We start from the raw sequence: 21037 nt of genomic DNA on the forward strand, positions 1-21037 counted from the left end.
TTTTCACACCCTGACCAACATAGGTATGCTGACATAACTTAAGTGTAGACCAACCTGTGTGCACCATTTGGATAGCTCTTCAATCCAATTTTTCCCATCTAGGATCCACAGTATCATGGTAGTATAAATACTAAGGCAGACCTTCACCTCAAATTAACATGAAACTGTTGTGTATCCAAATATTTTTTCTAAACAAGTCAGTTCATTTACAATGCTTTCTATAAGCCATTTTACTGCTTATTTACATTACAGAAATAGTTTTTACCTTGCAGTTGCCAAGACATACTCATAACGTGGAGACCAGGTCACTGCCAGCACTTCCTGTCTGTGACCTACAAATATGGTACATGAGAAATTTCAGGTAACTTATTGATAAACAACTTTTCTGATATAAGTAAATGTGGCATATATCCAAGAGAAATGCAATTGGACTAATCTACCAATTTACAACTACCATCAATATTCTGGTATTAAATTGGAGTGAATGGGAAGAGCGTTCCTTATTTTGGATTATTGGCAGTTTACTTCCCCCCCTTTGCTTGGGTAAGAACGCATTCAGCTGAAAGTGATATGAAGAATACTAAGTTTACCTCTCTATACTTTACTAGCCCAAATGACTTTATCGTTCTACAGCTATGCTAGCAAAAGAATAGCACATACAACTACTAAGATGACTCCATTACTGTTACAGAAGTTTTAACAGTAACATTTAAAATACACAGATGTAAAAACAATTTAGTGTCAGTTTTTATGGAGCTATTTTAAAAATATATATATATTTATTCAGCAGATCCTCATTCCTATATCTAGATTATTTATTCTACTCCTTACCAACATCCCAAATTTGAAGTTAAGTGTGTGTTTTCTTTTGGTCTCTTAGCAGCACGAGGACCATGCACTGCTTATTGGGTGGTGATACAATATATTTAACAACAAACTATAGTGGTTTTTGAGCTCTTCAAAAAGATGTCTAGAAAAACTATAAACAATAGAAAGTGTTAGGCAATCTAAATATAGCGTTGCTACTGTGCCACTTATAATAAAATGGGCATAAGCGAGCAAATCTGATTGATAAAAAGTAGGTTAGATCACATACATATATCTTTGGCCTTATAACCAAGAGTTATTTACACTACTTCCTTCTGTACATCTACATCAGTACACTCAACATTTCATCATTTATATTTCCCTTGTAGTCTTTCATTTCAATTACCCACAACCAACTCAAACACCGAGGCTTTCCAGAGCATAAAGCCCTAGAGCCTCCTAACATTATTAGATAAACGTAAAGGTTCAGATACTGCTATCCTTATGTCGAGTAATATCTTACTCCCCGAGCCTCTGAAGCCAAAGAGTCTTAAAGAAAGTACGTCCATACAAAATCTCTGGAGGATATTTTGTTTAAAAATATTAAGATTTTGTAAAAAAGCGCGCGCACACACACACACAATCTTCATGAACACAAGTACAACATTCCTGGAGATCCTAAAACAACGTTTAAACAAATATTAATCTATAGTGAGTCAGAACTTCAGATGGTGTAAATTGGTACAACTGTGTTGATTTTCACCAGCTGAAAATTGGGCCCATTATTCTCAAGGGATGCTATATGGAATTTGCCTTTTTATAGAACGATAAATGAAAAAGCCCCCCAGAAGTCTCTTAAAACTTTCAAATCTTAAAAATTCATAATTTGTTTTTAAAAATAAACTACATTAACTACATAACACTTTTGCTCAGCTAATTAATATTTTGATTGAAGAAGTCTGAGTTATGCAAACAAAAATACCTTTGAACATGCTTTTTTAATTTTAAATGTATAAACTAATTTTCCTCCAAACTGGTTTCACACATGCCTAGTAACTCTAGAATGATTTAAGACTAACTAGTACTCCAGAAATCAGCGTTTATTATGAAAATTCCCAAAGACCTAAAATGATAGCTGTTCCTTAATTAATATTTGTGTTCTCCAATTCAGTAGCACTAGAATAATACACAGAAGAACCTTTTTCACTGTGTAATTTTCACAACTGGTACTAAACACATCAGTCACGTTACTTACAAAGAACACATTGTTTATAGTGTTTCTTTACACTGACTGGATTGTGTTTCTTTACACTGGCTGGTTTACTTAAAGTAGTTACTGTTTAAAAATTATGTTTCAGGCTAAAAAGTACCCTGCAGAATTTGAGAACAGGATCCAGACTTCAAGTCACAAAGCTGTACTTCGGGGCTTTTGGTACCAACTGTAACAAGAAAAACAAGACAACATAAAAAAAACAACTCTTAACAAGGAATAAAAACTCTAACAAGTCCTACTACAAAGATATAAAGAAACTATCAGCTTCATAAGATTTCCCACACATTTGAACTGATCAAATTTCCAAACAGATTTTAAAAATGTATTGCAACTACAACAGATTTATATTTTCAAAGTCTCTGCATACAATTCTACTGAATTCCCCACATTAACAATAGAATCATAGAATATCAGGGTTGGAAGGGATCTCAGGAGGTCATCTAGTCCAACCCCCTGCTCAAAGCAGGACCAATCCCCAACTAGATCTTTATTAAACTATATTTAAAAGGTTGTTGGGGAGGAGTTCTCAGACTTCCTTTGTGACAACAAAAATTACTATATGACCCCAGAAGGAGGGACCAAAGCCTGAGCCCTGCTGCCCCAGGCAGGGTGACCAAAGCCAAAACCTAAGGGCTTAAGCCCCAGGCAGGAGGCCTATAACCTGAGACCTGCTGCTCAGGGAAGTCCTCAGGCTTTGGCTTTGGCCCCAGGCCCTAGCAAGTCTAATCCAGCCCTGGTGACGCCATTAAAACAGGGTTGGACCCACTTTGGGATCCCGACCCACAATTTGAGAACCGCTGTTGTAGGGGAAACAAGGCTGCTCTTTTTTCTAGATTTATGAATTAAGAATATGGTCCCTTCTCTAAATATTTTTTTTAAATAGACAACAGTAAATACATACAGTATACAGTACACGTTCAACTCCAATAGATCTCAAGATCAAATACCGATTTAGCTGCATTAATCTGAGTTGTGTGCATTTAGAAACACTAGCTGAACCATGCAAACTCGGTGGTGCGTGGTTTGCTCATTTCAGAAAAGCAAAGGAAGTACTTTCTTTTCGTAAACAGTATAAACCCAAACGAAGTGATTTTATTTAGAAAATGACCTCAGTTTTACGAAGTCTTTGATATCACTTGCTTGAAAATAGTCAAGACTGTTGCATATGAAAAAAGTCATTGTAGAAAAAGAAAAACGCTAATTTTGAATCATTTGCCTCTTACTACAACCCAAACATAGATAGGAACTTCTTAAAAATGTATACATACCTGCTATTAAGCAATGCTTGGTAGCAACTGGAGACATATGATGGCAATAAACTGTTCCCTCAAAATTAAACACATCTGCAGGCTGGTAATTAAAACAAAACATCTATCAGCTTTGCCCCTTGATTAATATCATAATGAGAATTTGTATCTCTTCTTTAAAATTGGTTAAGCATTTTTAAAGTTAGAGTTACTGTTTACAAGGCTGCTCACATGCCACCTCTCTACTGAGTAAGTGCCTAATCATGCAAATAGTCATGCTACCAGAACTAGACATCCAGCACTGGCAGGGCATAGAGCTAACATGGCAAAGACTAAAAGCCTGGAAGAAAATGCTCTGATTACAGTGACAAGGGGAAAAAAAAAAGGAGGAAGAAAAAGAAGCAAGGAAGAAGGTGGGGTATGTAAATGGAAATCAGTGATAACAGGAAAGAAAGAAAATGACGTATACTAGAGCTAATACTTCTTGTTAATCACATACAAAACATGCTACCTCAAAAAAAGGATATACACAAAAGGTAGAAGCAATAGCGAGTGGCTAAATTGAAGTGTCACCTTATATAAAATAAGGGACCATATTTAAAGTTATTTTTCCCCATTTTCTGTTGGGACTCAAGCAGTATGTTGACAAGTTCCTGAAATCAACTCTGTTTTATTGCTTACATACTAAAACGTAAGCCATTAAATACACATTATATATACATTATGTGCAAGAAGACTGATAATATTACTGTTAAGAATCTTGACTTCTCAAATTTCCTCACCAATGTATCCCCTTATTGATATTTTAAAGCTTGGTGGCTCCTCACAACCAAATATATATATTTTTAAACTGACTCAGGACACTAGATTCAAGAAGGACATGAGTCTGGACCGTTTTGTGATTTTATTCAACTACATACTGTTTATTACAAAATCTGATTTAATCTGGGTTTTTAAAACTATAATTTTAAAATGTGGATTTTTTGGTGTGACCAGACACAGCCTAAGATTTTATTTGGAAGAACCGACCTGTTTCAAACTACATAGCTGTGCAATGTTTTATTGAATCTCTGATAGCGCCAGTCATAAGTCACTTTAAAAATTTAAATTACTTCTGTGTTTAGAGTAACAGCCATGTTAGTCTGTATTCGCAAAATGATAGATTTCCACTCCACCTATTTCCCCTTGTTTTTTCCTACCCCCCCCAGACGTTCTGGTTAAACCCTGGATTTGTGCTGGAAATGGCCCACCTTGATTATCACTTTAGATAAACTATTAACAACAGGAGAGTGGGTTTGTTTGTATGGGGGGGGGGGGGGGAGAGAAAACCTGGATTTGTGCTGGAAATGGCCCAACTTGATTATCATACACATTGTAAGGAGAGTGATCACTTTAGATAAGCTATTACCAGCAGGAGAGTGGGGTGGGGGGAGAGAAAACCTTTTGTAGTGGTAAACACCCATTTTTTCATGCTTTGTGTGTATAAAAAGATCTTCTATACTTTCCACAGTATGCATCCGAGGAAGTGAGCTGTAGCTCACGAAAGCTTATGCTCAAATAAATTGGTTAGTCTCTAAGGTGCCACAAGTACTCCTTTTCTTTCTGTGTTTAATTTTCACAAAAATTGTTGCTGACTACTTAAGACTCAGAGAAAACTGGAAGTGAAAGGAAACAGCACTTTCATAGCTATATCATGGAGTTCTTTGCGCTCTGTCAACAGAAATCCAGAATTCCTGGTTCGTAAGATTTGAAAACTTGGTGTTCTGAATAAGATCTCTTGACAATTCTAATATATATATTATATATATATATTTTTTTACGATGAGATAATAAAGGTTGGAATGGATTCAAATGTTAGTGAGAAGGGGTTTCAAATCCAGTTGGTATCCAGAGATTCATGTTCAATTCTAGGAAAATATTCATCAAAACAGGAATATTATCCAAACAAAAAACCTGACAGTCCCTTCTGACCCTATGATTCCATAAATGAGTTAATATTTGGTCTTTAATAGCATTTTTATCAATTTTACTCTATTTAAAAGTTTGATAACACTGGAAATATCTCAGTAATTTCCTTTTCAACATGGCACCGCCAAAGGCAGCGCCTGTTCATGAATCTCTCAATTTTATGTTTCATGTCGATTATATTTGTATTCCTACCTTGAAGTGTTAGGTTCAGTGCATTAAATTTGCCCGATTTATCCACCGGGGAAGCTAATGTAGTCAAGAAATCCATATTACTCATGTTATCTGCAAGATCTGTTTCCCAAGAAGAAAAATTCTCATTTTGCCAGGCAATTCAAAGATGCATGGTAACACTTTCCCATGTGATAATCACCTGACTTTACTGTGAAACAGAAGCTGAGTATGGTTACAGCCTCTCTCTTTGCGCACTAAAACACTGTGTATTCACTACCTGGGATTTTATAAAATTAACACCATCACTGAAGGCCTCATGTACTTCAGGTCGCAACTTTTTCGATGCTGATGCCTGGTGATGAATCATTCTGTGTGTCCAAATGATGTCACATCTTTACTCGTGCTGCAACCCCACTGTTCTTCCTGGCCATGGCTGCTGCCTCACCACACAGCACAGCACACCTACAGTGTCCAATTAACACCTTCATCCACCATGAATTTATCAAGGATCTTGAATATTTCCTCACTGGTTGTTCAGGGTTTCTTTGCAAAATAAAAATTCTTCAACTATTGAACTTGCTTTGACAAATCTCACACAACACAGAAACTGAGCCAGGTTGGTTACGTTTGTGGATTCATCAAGCTGTGGTGAAAAATATTGACTTCTTCACTTGTTCTACCAACTGGTCCTGAACATATTCTGCATGGTCATCAGTGCATCAATGGATGGGATTATTTGACATGGGAATGGTTTTCAGTGCCATGACTGCTTGCTTCCCAATCTTAATTCTTCATATAGCTATTGCTGCTGGAAGTGTAAGGGTCTTGCCAATGGTGTATGTCTGCTTGCATTCTGTAATTCACATGGCTATAACATAAGATGAGCCTAAGGCTTTTGAAGAACAGAACAGTTGCTTCTTTAGACATGACTTGTTTTTATTCTTCTTGTTTCTGAAGGAAAATTTTGCGGCTCTTGTTTACTAATTCCAGGGATTTCGTTTCTAAATGTCTCTGTAGTTTCCCTGGCCTCACACTTTCAGTTACTAACACTTGAAAACAAAGGCCACATTGTGCCTGTAGACTTTCTGCAGTAATACTGAGACACAAATTCCAAACAGAGTAACTATCGTCATATTGTTTACTTTTCTTCCTTTTCTGTTTAACTTTATTAAGCTCGGTGGTTTGAGCACTGGCCTGCTAAACCCAGGGTTGTGAGTTCACTCCTTAAGGGAGCCATTTAGGGATATGGGGCAAAAATCTGTTGGATAATTTAATTGGGGATTGGTCCTGCTTTAAGAGGGGGTTGGACTAGATGATCTCCTGAGGTCCCTTCCACCCCTGATATTCTATGATTCTATGTGAGGGTTTATGTTTAGTGGCACATTGTGTCCTTCTGACATTTTAACAATTACGTAGTACAATAGCTCAAATTTGGGACTTCATCTTTAACGCTGTGGACAATATCAGGTAACTTCATTTTTATGTTTCCTTTTTAAAAAAATAGTTTAAAATTGCTTTTTATTTTAAAGAATGAACTCAAATCTTTTGGAAATATACCGTTTTCTGGCAGTTTGTACACCAATTGTCCTTTATATACAGTTGACATTTTGTAACTCATTCTAAGAGGATGGTCTAAACTCTAAAGCAGTATCTGGTTCTTGCTAAACACGCAACATGCTTTGAACAACAAAAAGGCAACACTACCTCCTCCCTCCACAAAAACACAATTATACATCTCAACATTACACTTTTAAAAGGGCTTAGAAAATAATAATTTTCACATCTAATTTAATCAAAGAAATACTGTGTATTGTGTCCTTGGGATGACAAAATCTCCAGTTTTCATGATCTTCTCACCTTAATGCATGAGGCAATATTCTTGGCAAACAAACAATGTCAATGTAAGTCCATTGATATATGAAATAAAAGAGATTTACCACAGTCCAAAATTCATATATCAGCTATTAGAGGACAGAATTTAGTACCAGATGAATGGCCTGTAATGTGTAAACTTTATTTAAGTCATGACAAATTGATTAGTGTTTCTCCTCATGGTTTCCCTCGTTCTGTTGTTTTAAAAGCTTATCAAATCCTCTCACACAAATATGGCAAAAGGTTTAAGCCATCAAAGACATTGTTCATATTGTTTATAACAACAAATGTGCTCCCATAGCACACTACCAGTGCTATGCAAATATGATAACCAACAATTAATATTGTTCAATAGGTGTTCAACACCTCAGAAGAAATAAACTATGCTCTCAGACCAGTTGTTGCTGGACAAATGTACATAGCACAAAATCTACCATCACAAGTCACGTTCTTATTGGCAGGCTACGCAGAAAAAACAAGCAAAGACTCTGAACTACCATATTATTGGTAACATAGAAGTGGTTTCTAAAACAAGGCCGAAGCATGCTGTCAAATATGGGAGTGCCTGAACTTCTGCCCTCGTATTCTGTGCCTACAGTTTTGAATGCTACCAACCTGACATTTTTCATCCTTCAAAATGCTGAGTGAGTCAACTCTCACTGAGTTCAATGGGAATTTCAGGCACACTACCCCCAAAACAGGTGCTCAGCATAGGAAGTTTGGAAAATAATTAGTAATTACTTACTTGTAATGTGTTTGTATCCCATATTTTCAGTGTTTTATCAAATGAGCTTGATGTAAACATGCCAGTGTCACGAGGATACCACTGAACCGTCTCTACACTGAATTTGTGTACATCAGGATGGCTCCTATAATACAATAATAGAATTGCACTGGTTAGGGTCAGCAGTGTCTTTTTGATTTGATGCTAGCTGACCAAGGTGGGGGGTTTTTAATTATGTTGACTCTTTTTTTTTTTTTTTTTTTTAAACTACTGGGTCTAAATTTTCAAAAGTAACCAGTAATTTTGGTGCCTCAATTTCTGAGGGACCAATTTGAGCCCCCTTGGGGCTGATTTTCAGAAAGTGCTGATCATCTGCCCTCTCAAAACCAAGCTATTTTCAGGTGTAGTCACGCTTCCAAAAGATAGGCTTTGACATTTAAGTATTATTTTAGGGCCCGGCTCCACAAATAGTTATGACCCTGTTGAGTTCTGCTGACTTAAATGGGATTCCATATTATATGCACAAGTTTTCAGATTGGGGTCTTTAACAATTATTTGCTAACGGTAATGTTAAATCACAGCTATGACAGAAGTGCTACAAAATTTTACTATTTTAGTATGCTGCTAACCACACTGTCTTTGTTCCAGTAGTATCTAGGTCAGATCAACCCTTAAGGGAATTTAGATAGTACCTTGCAACACAGGTCCTGTTTGATTTAATCTTCACAGGCTCCTAAATACACTTCAATTTAATGATATCTTGAGAACCAGTGAACTATTTAAGGTAGCATATCAGAATCTCAAGTGGTTGTTGAGGAACTACAATTGGATCTCTGCTCCTATTAGTATCCTTATCGCTGAGAGTTTCATTCCTTTTAGATGTTCCCAAAGCTCACTGTCATTACAAGTGAACTCAGGAAAATAAAATGGCAGGGGTCGAGACTTAGAAAAATGGTGAGAGATAGTGAGCTTCAGGACTCTAGGATACTCTCCATCAAGTCCACATGCAGATGTATCATGGCGTTACAACACAGAGGAGAATATCTGCCTTTGCTGTAGATACAGCACAGAATCACCCAGTGGAGCCGTACAGACAAGTTAAGTGTATAAGCCGAAATTTCCTCTGCCTCTGAAGCCGTCTCTTAGTTTGAACACTTAAGCCATTCTCTGTGTCTGCTGAGAAAAATCTGTCATATTAGAACCAGTCTCTGCTGTGCAAGGCAGTGTCTTGTCTTACAGTAGGCAGATGTCTTTTTGGTAAAATCACAGTCTGAAGCAGATTCACAGGGCTCAGAATCAGTCATTCAGATGAAAATGGAAGCACAGGTTTCAGTGGTGGTCATGACTTTTTAATCTCTCAAATATTTGCAAGCTGTTAAGAGCTATATCTTCAAGAAAAATCATCACAGTGTGATCTCAAAGCTGGATTGCCACAATGCAATTTATTCAGGGCTCCCCTTGACAAATAGAGATTACAACTCTGTAGAACACAGCAGCACAAGTACTAAAGCCTCTTGTCGTCTTCTTCTTAAGGGCAGGCAGTTAATAATTAGCTTGTGATGTCCTGGAGCAGGAAGAGGGATATCCCTGATAAATACTTCCCCTAACTAGTTTAACTCCAGATATTTTAATTATCTATAATTCACATAGATTTCTAATAATTTAATAATACTCTTTGCCTCATTTTAATTCTCTTTTGTAAAAATGTATTTCCTATTGTATCATTCGGTAGAGTCTAACGAATGAGATTAAGTTTTACTATTAGTATTTAAAGCTGGAAATAATAAAGGATATATCTATTTGAGGAAGTGCCTGTTGTGGAAACAAACTGCCATCCATCTAACAGTTCAGTCTTGATGTGGCCATAAGCAGGGTCTTCAGCTATGGAATACTCCACTGATTCTTGATGCACACTAAGAAGCATAATGATGGCCTCATTCAAGGCTAGATCCAGAATTATTCTCTTATTTAATGTTTTATGTTGTTAGTGTGTATTATGTAATTTTGTTATGTTGGTTTAAGAGTTTGTTCCAATTCTGGGATTTATTCACTTAACGTTAATTATGATTTTAGTTTGTCCAGACACCCATAAGGATGGAGACCTAGAGACTGCAGGTTAACAACAGTACCTTCTGTTCCTGTACCACATTTTGATGCATGCGCTATCATCTTTTTCTTTTCCTGTCACAATTTAGGCCTTTCTACTGTTGTAGGTAATCTTTGCTGCAGTAGTCGATGCTGTATCAGGTTCACATACCCAGCTTCTAGGCCTTAAGCATCCAGCCATGAGAATAAGGGGAAAGGGTAACCACTAACTCCTGCAGGGAAGGCCAAACTATCATGAGACACAGAAAAAGTCTTTGCTTGTGGGAGGGCCCAACTTCCTAAGTTCAAGGATGGGCAGCTTCTGCTAGAACAATAAATACATAAAAAGAACAAATCCTTATGAGCTGCAGGGAAAGTCTGACAAATCTGTAAGGGCTTTGGGGACTTGTGAGTAGGTGATACAGATGCATTAATTCTACTATAGGACAACCCTTTATATACTGAGTTCTCTGTCAGTTTTAGCTGTAATATTGTTGAATGAATTGTGAATAAACTTATGGCCTGTCTTTTGCCAGTAAGATTAGGACTGTCCTCATTCAAGCATGCCCTTGGCAAATTCCAGATTACCACTGCATAGATCATTTATGTCTAGAATCCTCAAAATAGTTTTTCTAACTTCATCAGTAACTAGCTGCATATTACTTTAGATTCTATCCAGTCTACTGAAGAGAGTCAAGTGTGCATTATTGTCCTTATGACTAGACATAGCACTGTACATCTACATGGTCAATTTCAGTGTGGGATAATATGAGAGAGTCAGAATAAGGAATCTGTGAGTTGAAAAGAGGAAAAGCAGTGTTTTCCAGTGGTTAAAATAGGATTGTGAATCAGGAGACTGGGCTTCTATTGCTGACTCTGCCACTGATGCTTTGTGAGGTCCTAGGCAACACACAATCTCAGTGTGCCTCCAATTTTCCTCTCTGTAAAAATATCCAACGTTTTACAGTATTGAACTCCTTGGATGAAAAGTTTTACGCAACTGTATCATCAGCAGATTCCTATTTTTACATGTATTATTAATTAAACGACTAGAGTAGTCAACGTTTAAAAAAAAACAACCAACCCCAAACAGCTGCTCCTATAACTTCAGAATTAATATATTATACTTTTAACTGTGTATCATCAATTTTTTTTATCAAAGTTGTCCGGTCCTATGTGTGATTAGGGTTTTATGCAGGAAATAAAATACTAATGTGCAACAATTTGTGAATTCAATGCAAAATATATAATAAAATTGCTAAAAATATTTCATAGTGATTTTTTTTTTTTTTAAAAAAGGTACATACCTGCCCACAGAACAAATTGCTTTACACGTATAACATGGTTTTCTGCTGAAGTTTTCAAGGTCATAAAGTACAATAACACCATCTGACCCACCTGATAACATGCTGTAAGAATAAACATAACATAGCTTTTAGATATCTTATACTCACAATCTGTTCAAAGTAAATCAACGTTCACATTCAGCAAAGTAATTAGTTTTTAATCATAAATGATTAAAACTAAGTATTCATTCTATAAAATATACCTGATAATAAAACAGCATAATTTACTTACTATCTTCCCTCAACAGGTTCAATATCCAGGGTGTTAACACCAGTTCCATGGATTCTTTCCACATCTCTATCTTTGTTTAACTCCAAGCTTAGTACCCTTTAAAAAAATAGAATATATCAAACCATGAATGGTGAGAATCAGGAAGTACTCGAATTTTACCTTTTCTTTAGTACAACAAAAGAAGTCAAATTTGTGATCCTCAGAATTCTTCTTTGACTCAAAACATTCAATTATTACCCTTTACATTTTAAAGTACATTGTCAGACTTGATGTAGAACTAAAAATAAGAAAAAGATTAAAGTGTGACTGGCTGAAATTACCACTCTGTACATTATTTGGAGGTGGAGGACTACAAATCTTTATTAAGCAATTAATATCAACAAATGTATAAATGAAAATTGGCATATAATGCAAGAATCAGAAATTTAAAAGAGTGAAATGAAATGTTTATATACTTTTAGATCTACTATATTCACAAATAAGTTAGCCTTCATCCCAACCATGATCATCTGGTAGTTTATTTAATAAAACTAAGGACACCTAGTGGAAAAACCAGTTATTTTAGTAAATGAAAACGTGATTTATGTTATACAGAATGAATAACAAAACACCACCACATGATAATTACAACAAAGTTAAATGTTTTCCACATCTTTTGTATCACTAAGAAAGAAACAAAAAATTACACTCTAATGAAAAGTATTTTTGATAAAAATTCAAATTCAGCTAATGAAACATCAGAGCATTCACTGTGTTATGGACAAGATTTGTTTTTACTCCTAATTTGAATGATCATTCAAATCCAGCTATTGTTGTAAAGGTCAATCAAGCAATTTCCTACTGTTGTAATTGACAAGAATAACTACAATTTTCCTCAACATCTGATCAAATAGAAGAAAGATACCTGGTCCTAAAAAAATTCAAATTAAGCAAAAAGTGTTTTGCTGAGATCACAACGCGCTCTGAGTTTATTATCCAGGATGAAACAGCACCAAAAAACAAAACAAAAAAACCAAACACTCAGCATTTTATAGATTCAGAAAAATACTAAGTAGTCATTTGACCAAAAGACATATGAATAGCAAAATGAAAATTCATGAGAAAAATATGGTGAGTTTATAGTTGTGAGTTTATTAAAATATTTCTACGACAAAGTCCTTTCACATTTTAATTGATGTCTTCTAATTACTGCAAAGTGAAACTAGCTTTGTAGCTTTGAACAAGCTAGGTCAGTGTTTCCCAAACTTGGTATAAGAATAGTAGCTGCGGGAAGCGGCAGCCAGTACGTCCCTCAGCCTGTGCTGCTTCCCACTGCCCTCATTGGCCTGCAGCAGCGAACCGTAGCTCATGGGAGCCGCGACTGGCCGAACCTGCGGATGCAGCAGGTAAACAAACCGGCCCAGCCCGCCAGGGGCTTTCTCTGAACAAGAGGCGTCACAAGTTTGGGAAACACTGAGCTAGGTGATAACCAGAAACACCTTTTGATCAGTTCTTTGGTTTGATGACTTAAGGCTCCTCTTAGTTATGAAAATGTGATATACACCAAAACCCAGCTCCTTAAGCGGAGCTAGAAATCCTACCACCATGTTATGAAAAATCTACACTCTGCTGAGCATCCCTTTTGTCAACAAAAGTACAGGAAAAAAAATCACAATTTATACGCACAAAATGAACATCCAGTTTTCAAGGTGCTGAATGCCTCCTGCAGTTGAAGTCAAAGGGAGCTGGAAGTGCTCAGCACTTTCACAGATTGGCACTTAAGAGATTGCTGTTAAAGCCAAAATTTAACTACTATTCTTATACCAAAAGCTATTTATTCTCTATGGCAATCTGGAACTAAATTCTGTGCTAAAGGCTAGGGTGTAGCAGACTGGATATCTTCCTGCAGCTTAATTTAAATTAAAAAAATTATGGTTCTATTGACTTAAATACAGAAAATGAATAATACAATCAGATGTTTGGACTGGCAATGCATAACTGCATCATAGAGATTCTTGGGAGAAGCTGAAGATTTTGGTAGCTGGGTAGGTGTACAACTGAGACTACTGGTACCTGGAGAAGTGCAGGATGCAGTTTGGGATTACGGAAAACACATAACATACCATGAAATCTGGTCTTTTATGTGCTTTTACCCTATACTATACAGATTTCATGGGGGAGACCAGCATTTCTCAAATTGGGGGTCCTGACCCAAAAAGGAGCTTGGGGGGGGTCACAAGGTTATTTTAAGGCGGGGGGCACAGTATTGGTACACTTACTTCTCCACTACCTTGAGAGCTGGGTGGCCGTAGAACCGCAGCTGTTGGCCAGGCGCCCTGCTCTGAAGGCAGCATCCTGCCAGCAGCAGTGCAGAAGAAGGGCAATACCATACCATGCCACCCTTGCTTCTGCATTGCTGCTTTCAGAGCTGAGCAACCAGAGAGTGGTGGCTGCTCACTGAGGGCCCAACTCTGCAGGCAGCAGCGCAGAAGTAAGGGTGGCAATACCATACTATGCCACCCGTACTTCTGTGCTGCTGCTGGCGGTGGCTCTGCCTTCAGAACTGGGCAGCTGGAGAGCAGCAGCTGCTGGCCAGGAGCCCAGCTATGAAGGCAACGCCGCCAGCAGCAGCACAGAAGTAAGGGTAGCGGTACTTACAACACTCCCTACAATAACCTTGTGACCCTCACCTCAACTCCTTTTTGGCTCAGGACCCCTACAATTACAACACTGTGAAATTTCAGATTTAAGTAACTGAAATCATGAAATTTACGATTTAAAAACTCCTATGACTGTGAAATTGATCGAAATGGATGTGAATTTGGTAGGGCCCTAATTATGGGATAATGAGATTAGCTGAATATTTCTGCTAAAATCATCCGCAATGAACCTTTCAACAATATTGACATATACACTGTCATCTTTAAGTTTCACAATTAACATCTGACATAAAATGAGAAATTCATGCCTCATAGTTATTGTTTTAGTCTGACTGCAGATTCACGAGGCTTTAGTGTACTGGTTTTCACATAGGTCTAGTCTACACTAGAAAAGGTTCTCTGTTATAGCTAAATAAAGAGAATTGTGACTTGAGAAGACCTGCAAGGCCCAACCATAACTCATGGTGATTTATTTGTGAAATGTTCAGAAAGGAGAAGCCACATAAAATTCTTTTAGCTATGACTCTCAAGATGTTCACGAGTGTCTGTAAACAGGTATAAAGAATGTAGAACAAATACACTTTTAGGGGGATGGAAATAAGCATGCCATGTTAATGTGTTCATTGTGTAGGATGCAACTTAGCGTTTACAATGTCATGGGGTCTACTGTAGCTTGTTACAACACAATGCTACATTTTGGCAAAAACAGCATCCTACCACCAGGCATTGCAGTGGCTGCTGTGGTGAAATGTACTGCACTAAAGCCAAACTACTTTGCATGCAGCAGGTAGTGGAAGGCAGGTAGCAAGCATAAGTCTGACATACATTAGGGGTAGAGCATAATTCTTGTTTCAGAGGCATAGCCGTGTTAGTCTGTATCAGCAAAAACAATGAGAAGTCTTTGCAGCACCTCAGAGGCAAACAAATTTATTTGGGCGAATGCCACAAGGACACCGCGCCATAATTCTTGTGTAACTTTAAAACATTACATAATGCAGTTAAAGTGTGCAACTGAAATGGAAACAGCCAGTAATATACATAACTTTGCCCAGCCTAAGGCCAACAGGCTAGAGCACTACTTCCATATAGTCAACTCTCATTTGATCACAAGTCTTAGTAATAGTTGTAATTTTTTTTATTAAAGCCCCGGCTCCATGAGCTGTGTGATTACATGAGAATCTCAGTTTTCATTTTCTAAGAAGGAAGCTTCCAGCCTTAGTGGTTACAGAAAAAAGTTTAGACATGTGAAACGAAACAATGAAATTCAGAAGGTAAGTAAAAAGAACCCAACATACATGCTTTTAAATACCTTATTTCTGGACTTACATGATTGTTGGCTGCTTGGGGTTGGCACTACTACTACCACCTCTAGACTGAACACCTATTCTAGAGTGACTACTCTCAGAAACAATGTTGTACATAATCGCACCAATTAATATAATCCTTCACAGGGGAAGAAATCATTTAATAAATAGCCTGCCCTCTTTCTGAGTTTTTCTTCAAACAAATGTTGGTATGGAGACCTGCCAGAAAAACGTAATTGGAAATGGAGGGGATAGGGGAAAGCAGAGAGGAAGTAGAAATAGAGAGGAAGAGCGTGACCCTTGGTTTCATCCACTGACACTCAAACTGGAAAGGAGGGTAAAATACCAGACAGACGAGCCCGACATGTCATGCCCAGGAGCTCGCCGTGACAGGGCACTTTCAGGGCCTGCCATCCCAGTCCAAGTGAAAAGCTCTGGCCCAGCAGGGCCCTGTCGATGTCTGGTGCTGGGCAAAGGACGACACTGGTGTAAAGACATCATTCCCTACCGGGGTGGAGACACTGAGGCACGGCCCCGTCACCCGGCCCTGCCTCCCGCATCCAGTGGGGGCAACACGGTGCGCGGGGGTGAAGTTGGGCAACTCTGCCGCCGCCTCACTATCCGCGGCGCAGCTGTGGCCCAGGGGCCGCGCAGGGTCCTGGCTCCCCAGAGCGGGTGAGGTCTGAGGCGTGGGCAGGCACGTGCAGACCGCCTACGAGGAGAGGGGAATCCCCGGTCTTCTCCGGGGCCTGCTCTGCCCGGGCGAGGCCATGGGCCCGGACCGCACAGCCCGAGGCGGGCCCCAGCCAAGAAGAGACTGAACTGCAGAAGCCGAAAGACTCTTTACCTCCGGGTGGACTCAGCCCGGCGCAACCGCAGCGGATCGTCGAGACCGGCCTGGCGGGCCGAAATGAAGGCCAACATGGCGGAACCAAGCCAGTACCAGATCAAGGAGCGCCGCCATGTTGTGAATAGGGTGACGCCGATTGGCTCAGTGCGAAACGACCGTGTCCAATGCAGAGCGCCGTTATTGAATAGTCGACAGCCTGCCTCTGGGCAGGAGCAACAGAGGCGGGGGCAGGGCACGTACACGGCGCTCACAGCGTTGGGGGGCGCGGCCGAAGCGGAAGAGGCGGGGCACGTACACGGCGCTCGCAGCGTTAGGGGCGTAGCTTAGATGGAAGGGGCGGGGCACGTACACGGCGCTCGCGGCGTTGGGGGCGCGGCCGAAGCGGAAGGGGCGTGGCAGATACTTGGCGTTCTCGGGCTCCGGGCAGGGCCTGGGTGCGTGAAGCCGCTGGCCTCGCCCCTGGGCGGCGGGGGTGTTTGCGGCAGAGCGCGCGGGTCTCGCCTGGCCTGACTCGCCCGGCAGGATGGGCGGGCCCTGGCGGCTCCTGCGCGCCCTGCGGCTCCGGCTCCTCGGGCCAGAGAAGCAGTATGTGGGCAGCGACCAGTTTGGAAACAAATACTACAAGATCCCCAAACACCAAACCTGGGCTGGTAAGAGCGGGGGGAGGGGCTGCCACGGACTCCGCAGCCTTCTCTTGGGAGCTTGCTGGGCCTGTCTCTGGCAGAGCCTCTGCAGCTCAGCCCACCTATAGCGTATCCCCTCACCGTCTGCACCCGGGCCCGCAGCCTCACCCCAGGCACCTCTGACCCCACCCCTCCTGTCCTCAGCCGCCTTCCCTAAACCCACCCCTTCTGCCGCCATGGCACCCTACTCCCTCTGCCCCGAGCCCCCCCCCAGGACCTCCCTACCGCTAGGCTCCCCTCATTGGTCCCTATATCCGACTCTCTTCTGTGCTGTACAGGTTCTTATACCGTGCTCATCATCCTCGTGCCTGAGTGCCTTCCGGTAGTTCATTAAGCAGCATGACCGCACGTCTGTCAATGTTTGTTCTCTTATCTTCTCCCCCGGGTAGACCTGGGTGCAGCACAGGGTCTTGTGGTCGGAGTTTTAAACAAGTAGATATACGTACGGCTGTGTGTTTATATTCAAGAAGGCAGTGTCAAGGAAATGAGCCAGACACTTGGAATGGAAAGTGGTGAGGTTTGTGATGGCCTTTAGTTCCCAGGGGACTTCATTCCACAGCCAAGAGGAACTTTATTCTTACCATTGAGGGTTCCGTTGGGCCAGAGGAGTGAAGGGGTCAACATGGTCTTTGTCACAGAGCTTTAGACCGCGTTTCATATATCCTGAGCGGTGGGCCCAGGACATGGAGAACTTTGAAGATGATGACTGAAACCTTGAAGTTTCCCCCAGAATACCCACTAGTCCTGCTCATAGCCTCCTTTGCTTACATCCTATCCCTTGCCAGTTTCATCTTCCAGAGTACCCATCTTTACAACTTCTCGATACTTCCTCTCTGGCAGCCTCTCCACCAGCCTATGTGGTCCACCATGTCCATAGGTTTACCCTTTCCTAGATTGTTTCCTGCCCAATCATTTAATCTCCATGTACATTGCCCAGAAATTCCCCTGCATGTCTTTTGTGTATTTCTCCTGTTTCCCCTTAGTTCCCTATACACCCTCACATTCTCTATGGTGTTTTCTTTAGGCTCCTAACCCAAGTACTTTTTTTCTTCCTTCAACTTTGCCCCTACTGTTTCTTGTCAGATCAGGTAGCAGCATACTGTATTTTAGGGGCTGTTTTGATAAAGACAAAAATGGGGAGGATGTGCCTCTGAACTAAACTTGTTTAATATCGCTGTAATATTGAATCAGGTTCTTCACTTGTGGTCTAGTCTGACTCTGTTACCTGTCCTGGTGCTTTTTACTACTGTTGTTTTAAATAATGCAATTTCCATTGGGGGAGGAGGCGGGAATTTGAGAAGATTTACATTAACAATATTAGAGGGCTATATATAAAAAGAAACTAAGTGAACCAGGCTTGAAAGGTTAACAAGATTAATTTCATAATACTTAATATATATACAGGGTACCCCCTGTATACATTGGGGGTGCGTTCTTGAAAAGGGCGATGGATACCAAAGTGGTGGATACCAGGGAATTTTTCCCCATAAGAAATAATGGAATAAGGGGGCGGGATGCATCCACAACTTCACCACACTCACCTATGACAATGCTCTTTTTGCCTAAACAGTGTACCTTTTTACAATGACAGGTCATAAGTACACATTTTACACATAAAACATTGAATAAAATAATGTAGAACCCTACTAATGCCATTCAAACACATAGAACATTTTAATACTGTAAATACAGTACTGTAATACAGTATAAAACTGTCAATGCTAAACTTAGGTGGGGTGGTGGCGTGGTTTTCTTGGGCTGGCCTTTTGGTTGCAGAAGTCTTAAAAAGGACTTTATCGACGTCTGCTCTCCTGTATGAATCTTTGAACAATAGATCTCCCTGTAGCAAGCCACTGCATCATTGAGAGCTCTGGAGACTTTGGCAGACTGTTCACAAAAAGGATCACCGCTCTATGATTTCCATCATCTTATCCAGCAATTCAAAAAAACAGGAGAGATTCTTTGTCCTCAGACTCCTGGCTTCCTGCCCTACGTCATCATCCTTGTTTTCTTCAGATATCCGTTGTTGGTCCAGCCCAATCAGTTCTTGATTTGTCAGTTGCTCAGCGTGAGACTCCCACAACTCCTGTACATCTTCCTCCTCCACCTCCTCAAAGCTGACATCCTTCGGCAGCTTGACAATTTCTTGCCTGAGAGCAGGAATGGCATCAAATCCCACAAAGCTGTGGACAACATCTGGCCATGCATAGCGCCAAGCGCCATTCATACATTGTGAAGTGACCTCTTTCTGAGACATGTCAATGTTTTCCATGCCATTCAAGATGTTGTAGGACTTCCAAGACTCCTTTACACTGGACTTCACCTACCGTCTCCTTAATCAGCATGGAGAATATCCTCCATGGGTAATAAGCCTTGAACGTGGCTGGCGGACACAAGTACAGTACTATACTGTACAATAGGGGAATGTGTTCCAATTCACGTCGGTCCCTATCTGTGCAAATGACAGATATGTGGACCAATGTAAATTGGAACACGTTCCCCTATTGATGAGCGACGGATGTCCTAAACAATGGATAAGGGAGAAATGTATACCAGGGACCTCCGGTAACCTTTTTCACTCTTTCTATAGTCTGTTAGCTTCCCAGTTAATAACACACAGGACAATAGGGAAGAGAGAACTTTTTTTTAAATAGGAAAGTGGGCAAGGGTCTAGAACATAAAACTCATTTAAAAACAAACAGATCTCAAATTGACTGTTATTTTAAAGTAAGTAAAGATAAACCCACCCATCAGGTGACCTTGGAGCTTTGCTTTCACCTCAATCAAAACAGACTTTTCCAGTGGAAAATTTTTAGGGTATGCATGTAGGTGAAATTCTTGGGAAACTTACATGAAACTAGCCTGACTTTCTTTGGCCTATTCTCCCTAAACTGTATAAACTCTTCCATAAATGCTTCTAATAGTATCTGCTCCTATAGAGTACACCGCACACTTCTTTACAGACCTTAGACTCATTTCTTAAGTTGCACATAGCCACATTTCTCAATCCAGGCAACTCATGCAGCTTGTTTTCATCCTTCCCCAGCACATGGTTTTGGATTGTCTAGTTTAGAGTGTGATATAGTATGGTTGGGGTGCCTGGAATGTTCTGTAATTGTGTCAAACTAACCTTAACTGTTCCATCAGATTATCAAGCGTCCTAATCATTATGGTTTTCTGTAGTCTTTTAAAGTGGGACTAGCTATGAGCCTTAGTAACTAATTTGCCCTGAAAAGTGTGTCTGTAGATCACAATGCTAGTTTTAGAACAGCGTTGTTTTGTGTGAATAATTTTAAATTGCATGCTTTTAGCAGCTATTATTGCAAGTAGAAAATGTCTTCAGGCTTTTAGAAAGAGGATCTTAGGGAAGACTAAAATAAAGCTTTTTGACTTTGAGAAAACAACAAATGAAAATAATGAAAAAGGATTTGATGGTGGTAGGGACTTGACTTAAAGGAAAGTTGCATTGCAGAAAACCTTCATTCACTCATCTTCCGGTATTATTTATTTGTACTTCAATTATTTTTGCAGCATGCTTTGTTCACAATGTGTTAGGTACTGTCTGGATGAATAGTTAGCTACAGTTCCTCTTCCAGAGGTCTCATAATCTAAGACTGTGGCGGTTCAATGACAAGACAGAACACAGCTTTTAGCAAGCAAGCAGGCTGGTCTCTGCTAACGGGCTTCCGCCTGTCAGCTTTCCACCTTCCCCTTTATTCTCTCTCTCCCCACGCGCATTACATTCTCCAACAGATAAAAGGAATACACTGGCTTTGTTTAACATTCTTATTTACAATTTCTGTCTACCGCATTCCTTGCTCTCGGGCCTTGAGCCC

The 21037-nt window shown here is 40.1% G+C and overlaps 2 protein-coding genes across 5 annotated transcripts in view; one reads left to right on the top strand and one right to left on the bottom strand.

Moving 5' to 3' along the window:
• Nucleotides 1-16668, bottom strand: part of ERCC8 (ERCC excision repair 8, CSA ubiquitin ligase complex subunit) — a 53361-nt gene extending 36693 nt beyond the window's left edge. For 2 of the 3 annotated variants that reach the window (XM_074952589.1, XM_074952590.1), the window contains exons 1-7: nucleotides 16516-16667; nucleotides 11726-11821; nucleotides 11455-11556; nucleotides 8084-8207; nucleotides 3349-3430; nucleotides 2178-2246; nucleotides 266-332 (exon numbers count right to left, since the gene is read on the bottom strand). In XM_074952589.1, coding sequence (XP_074808690.1) covers nucleotides 266-332; nucleotides 2178-2246; nucleotides 3349-3430; nucleotides 8084-8207; nucleotides 11455-11556; nucleotides 11726-11821; nucleotides 16516-16592 — 617 coding nt within the window. In that variant the 5' untranslated portion in view covers nucleotides 16593-16667. Of the gene's footprint in view, nucleotides 1-265; nucleotides 333-2177; nucleotides 2247-3348; nucleotides 3431-8083; nucleotides 8208-11454; nucleotides 11557-11725; nucleotides 11822-16515 lie in introns of all 3 variants that reach the window. The other variant, XM_074952591.1, reaches the window with a different exon arrangement.
• A 205-nt stretch (nucleotides 16669-16873) lies between these two features.
• NDUFAF2 (NADH:ubiquinone oxidoreductase complex assembly factor 2) overlaps nucleotides 16874-21037 on the top strand; it is a 144476-nt gene continuing 140312 nt past the window's right edge. For both annotated transcript variants that reach the window (XM_074952592.1, XM_074952593.1), the window contains exon 1: nucleotides 16874-17168. In XM_074952592.1, coding sequence (XP_074808693.1) covers nucleotides 17042-17168 — 127 coding nt within the window. In that variant the 5' untranslated portion in view covers nucleotides 16874-17041. The remainder of the gene's footprint in view (nucleotides 17169-21037) is intronic.

The sequence above is a fragment of the Natator depressus genome, chromosome 5, assembly GCF_965152275.1.
Source record: "Natator depressus isolate rNatDep1 chromosome 5, rNatDep2.hap1, whole genome shotgun sequence".
Lineage (NCBI taxonomy): Eukaryota > Metazoa > Chordata > Testudines > Cheloniidae > Natator > Natator depressus.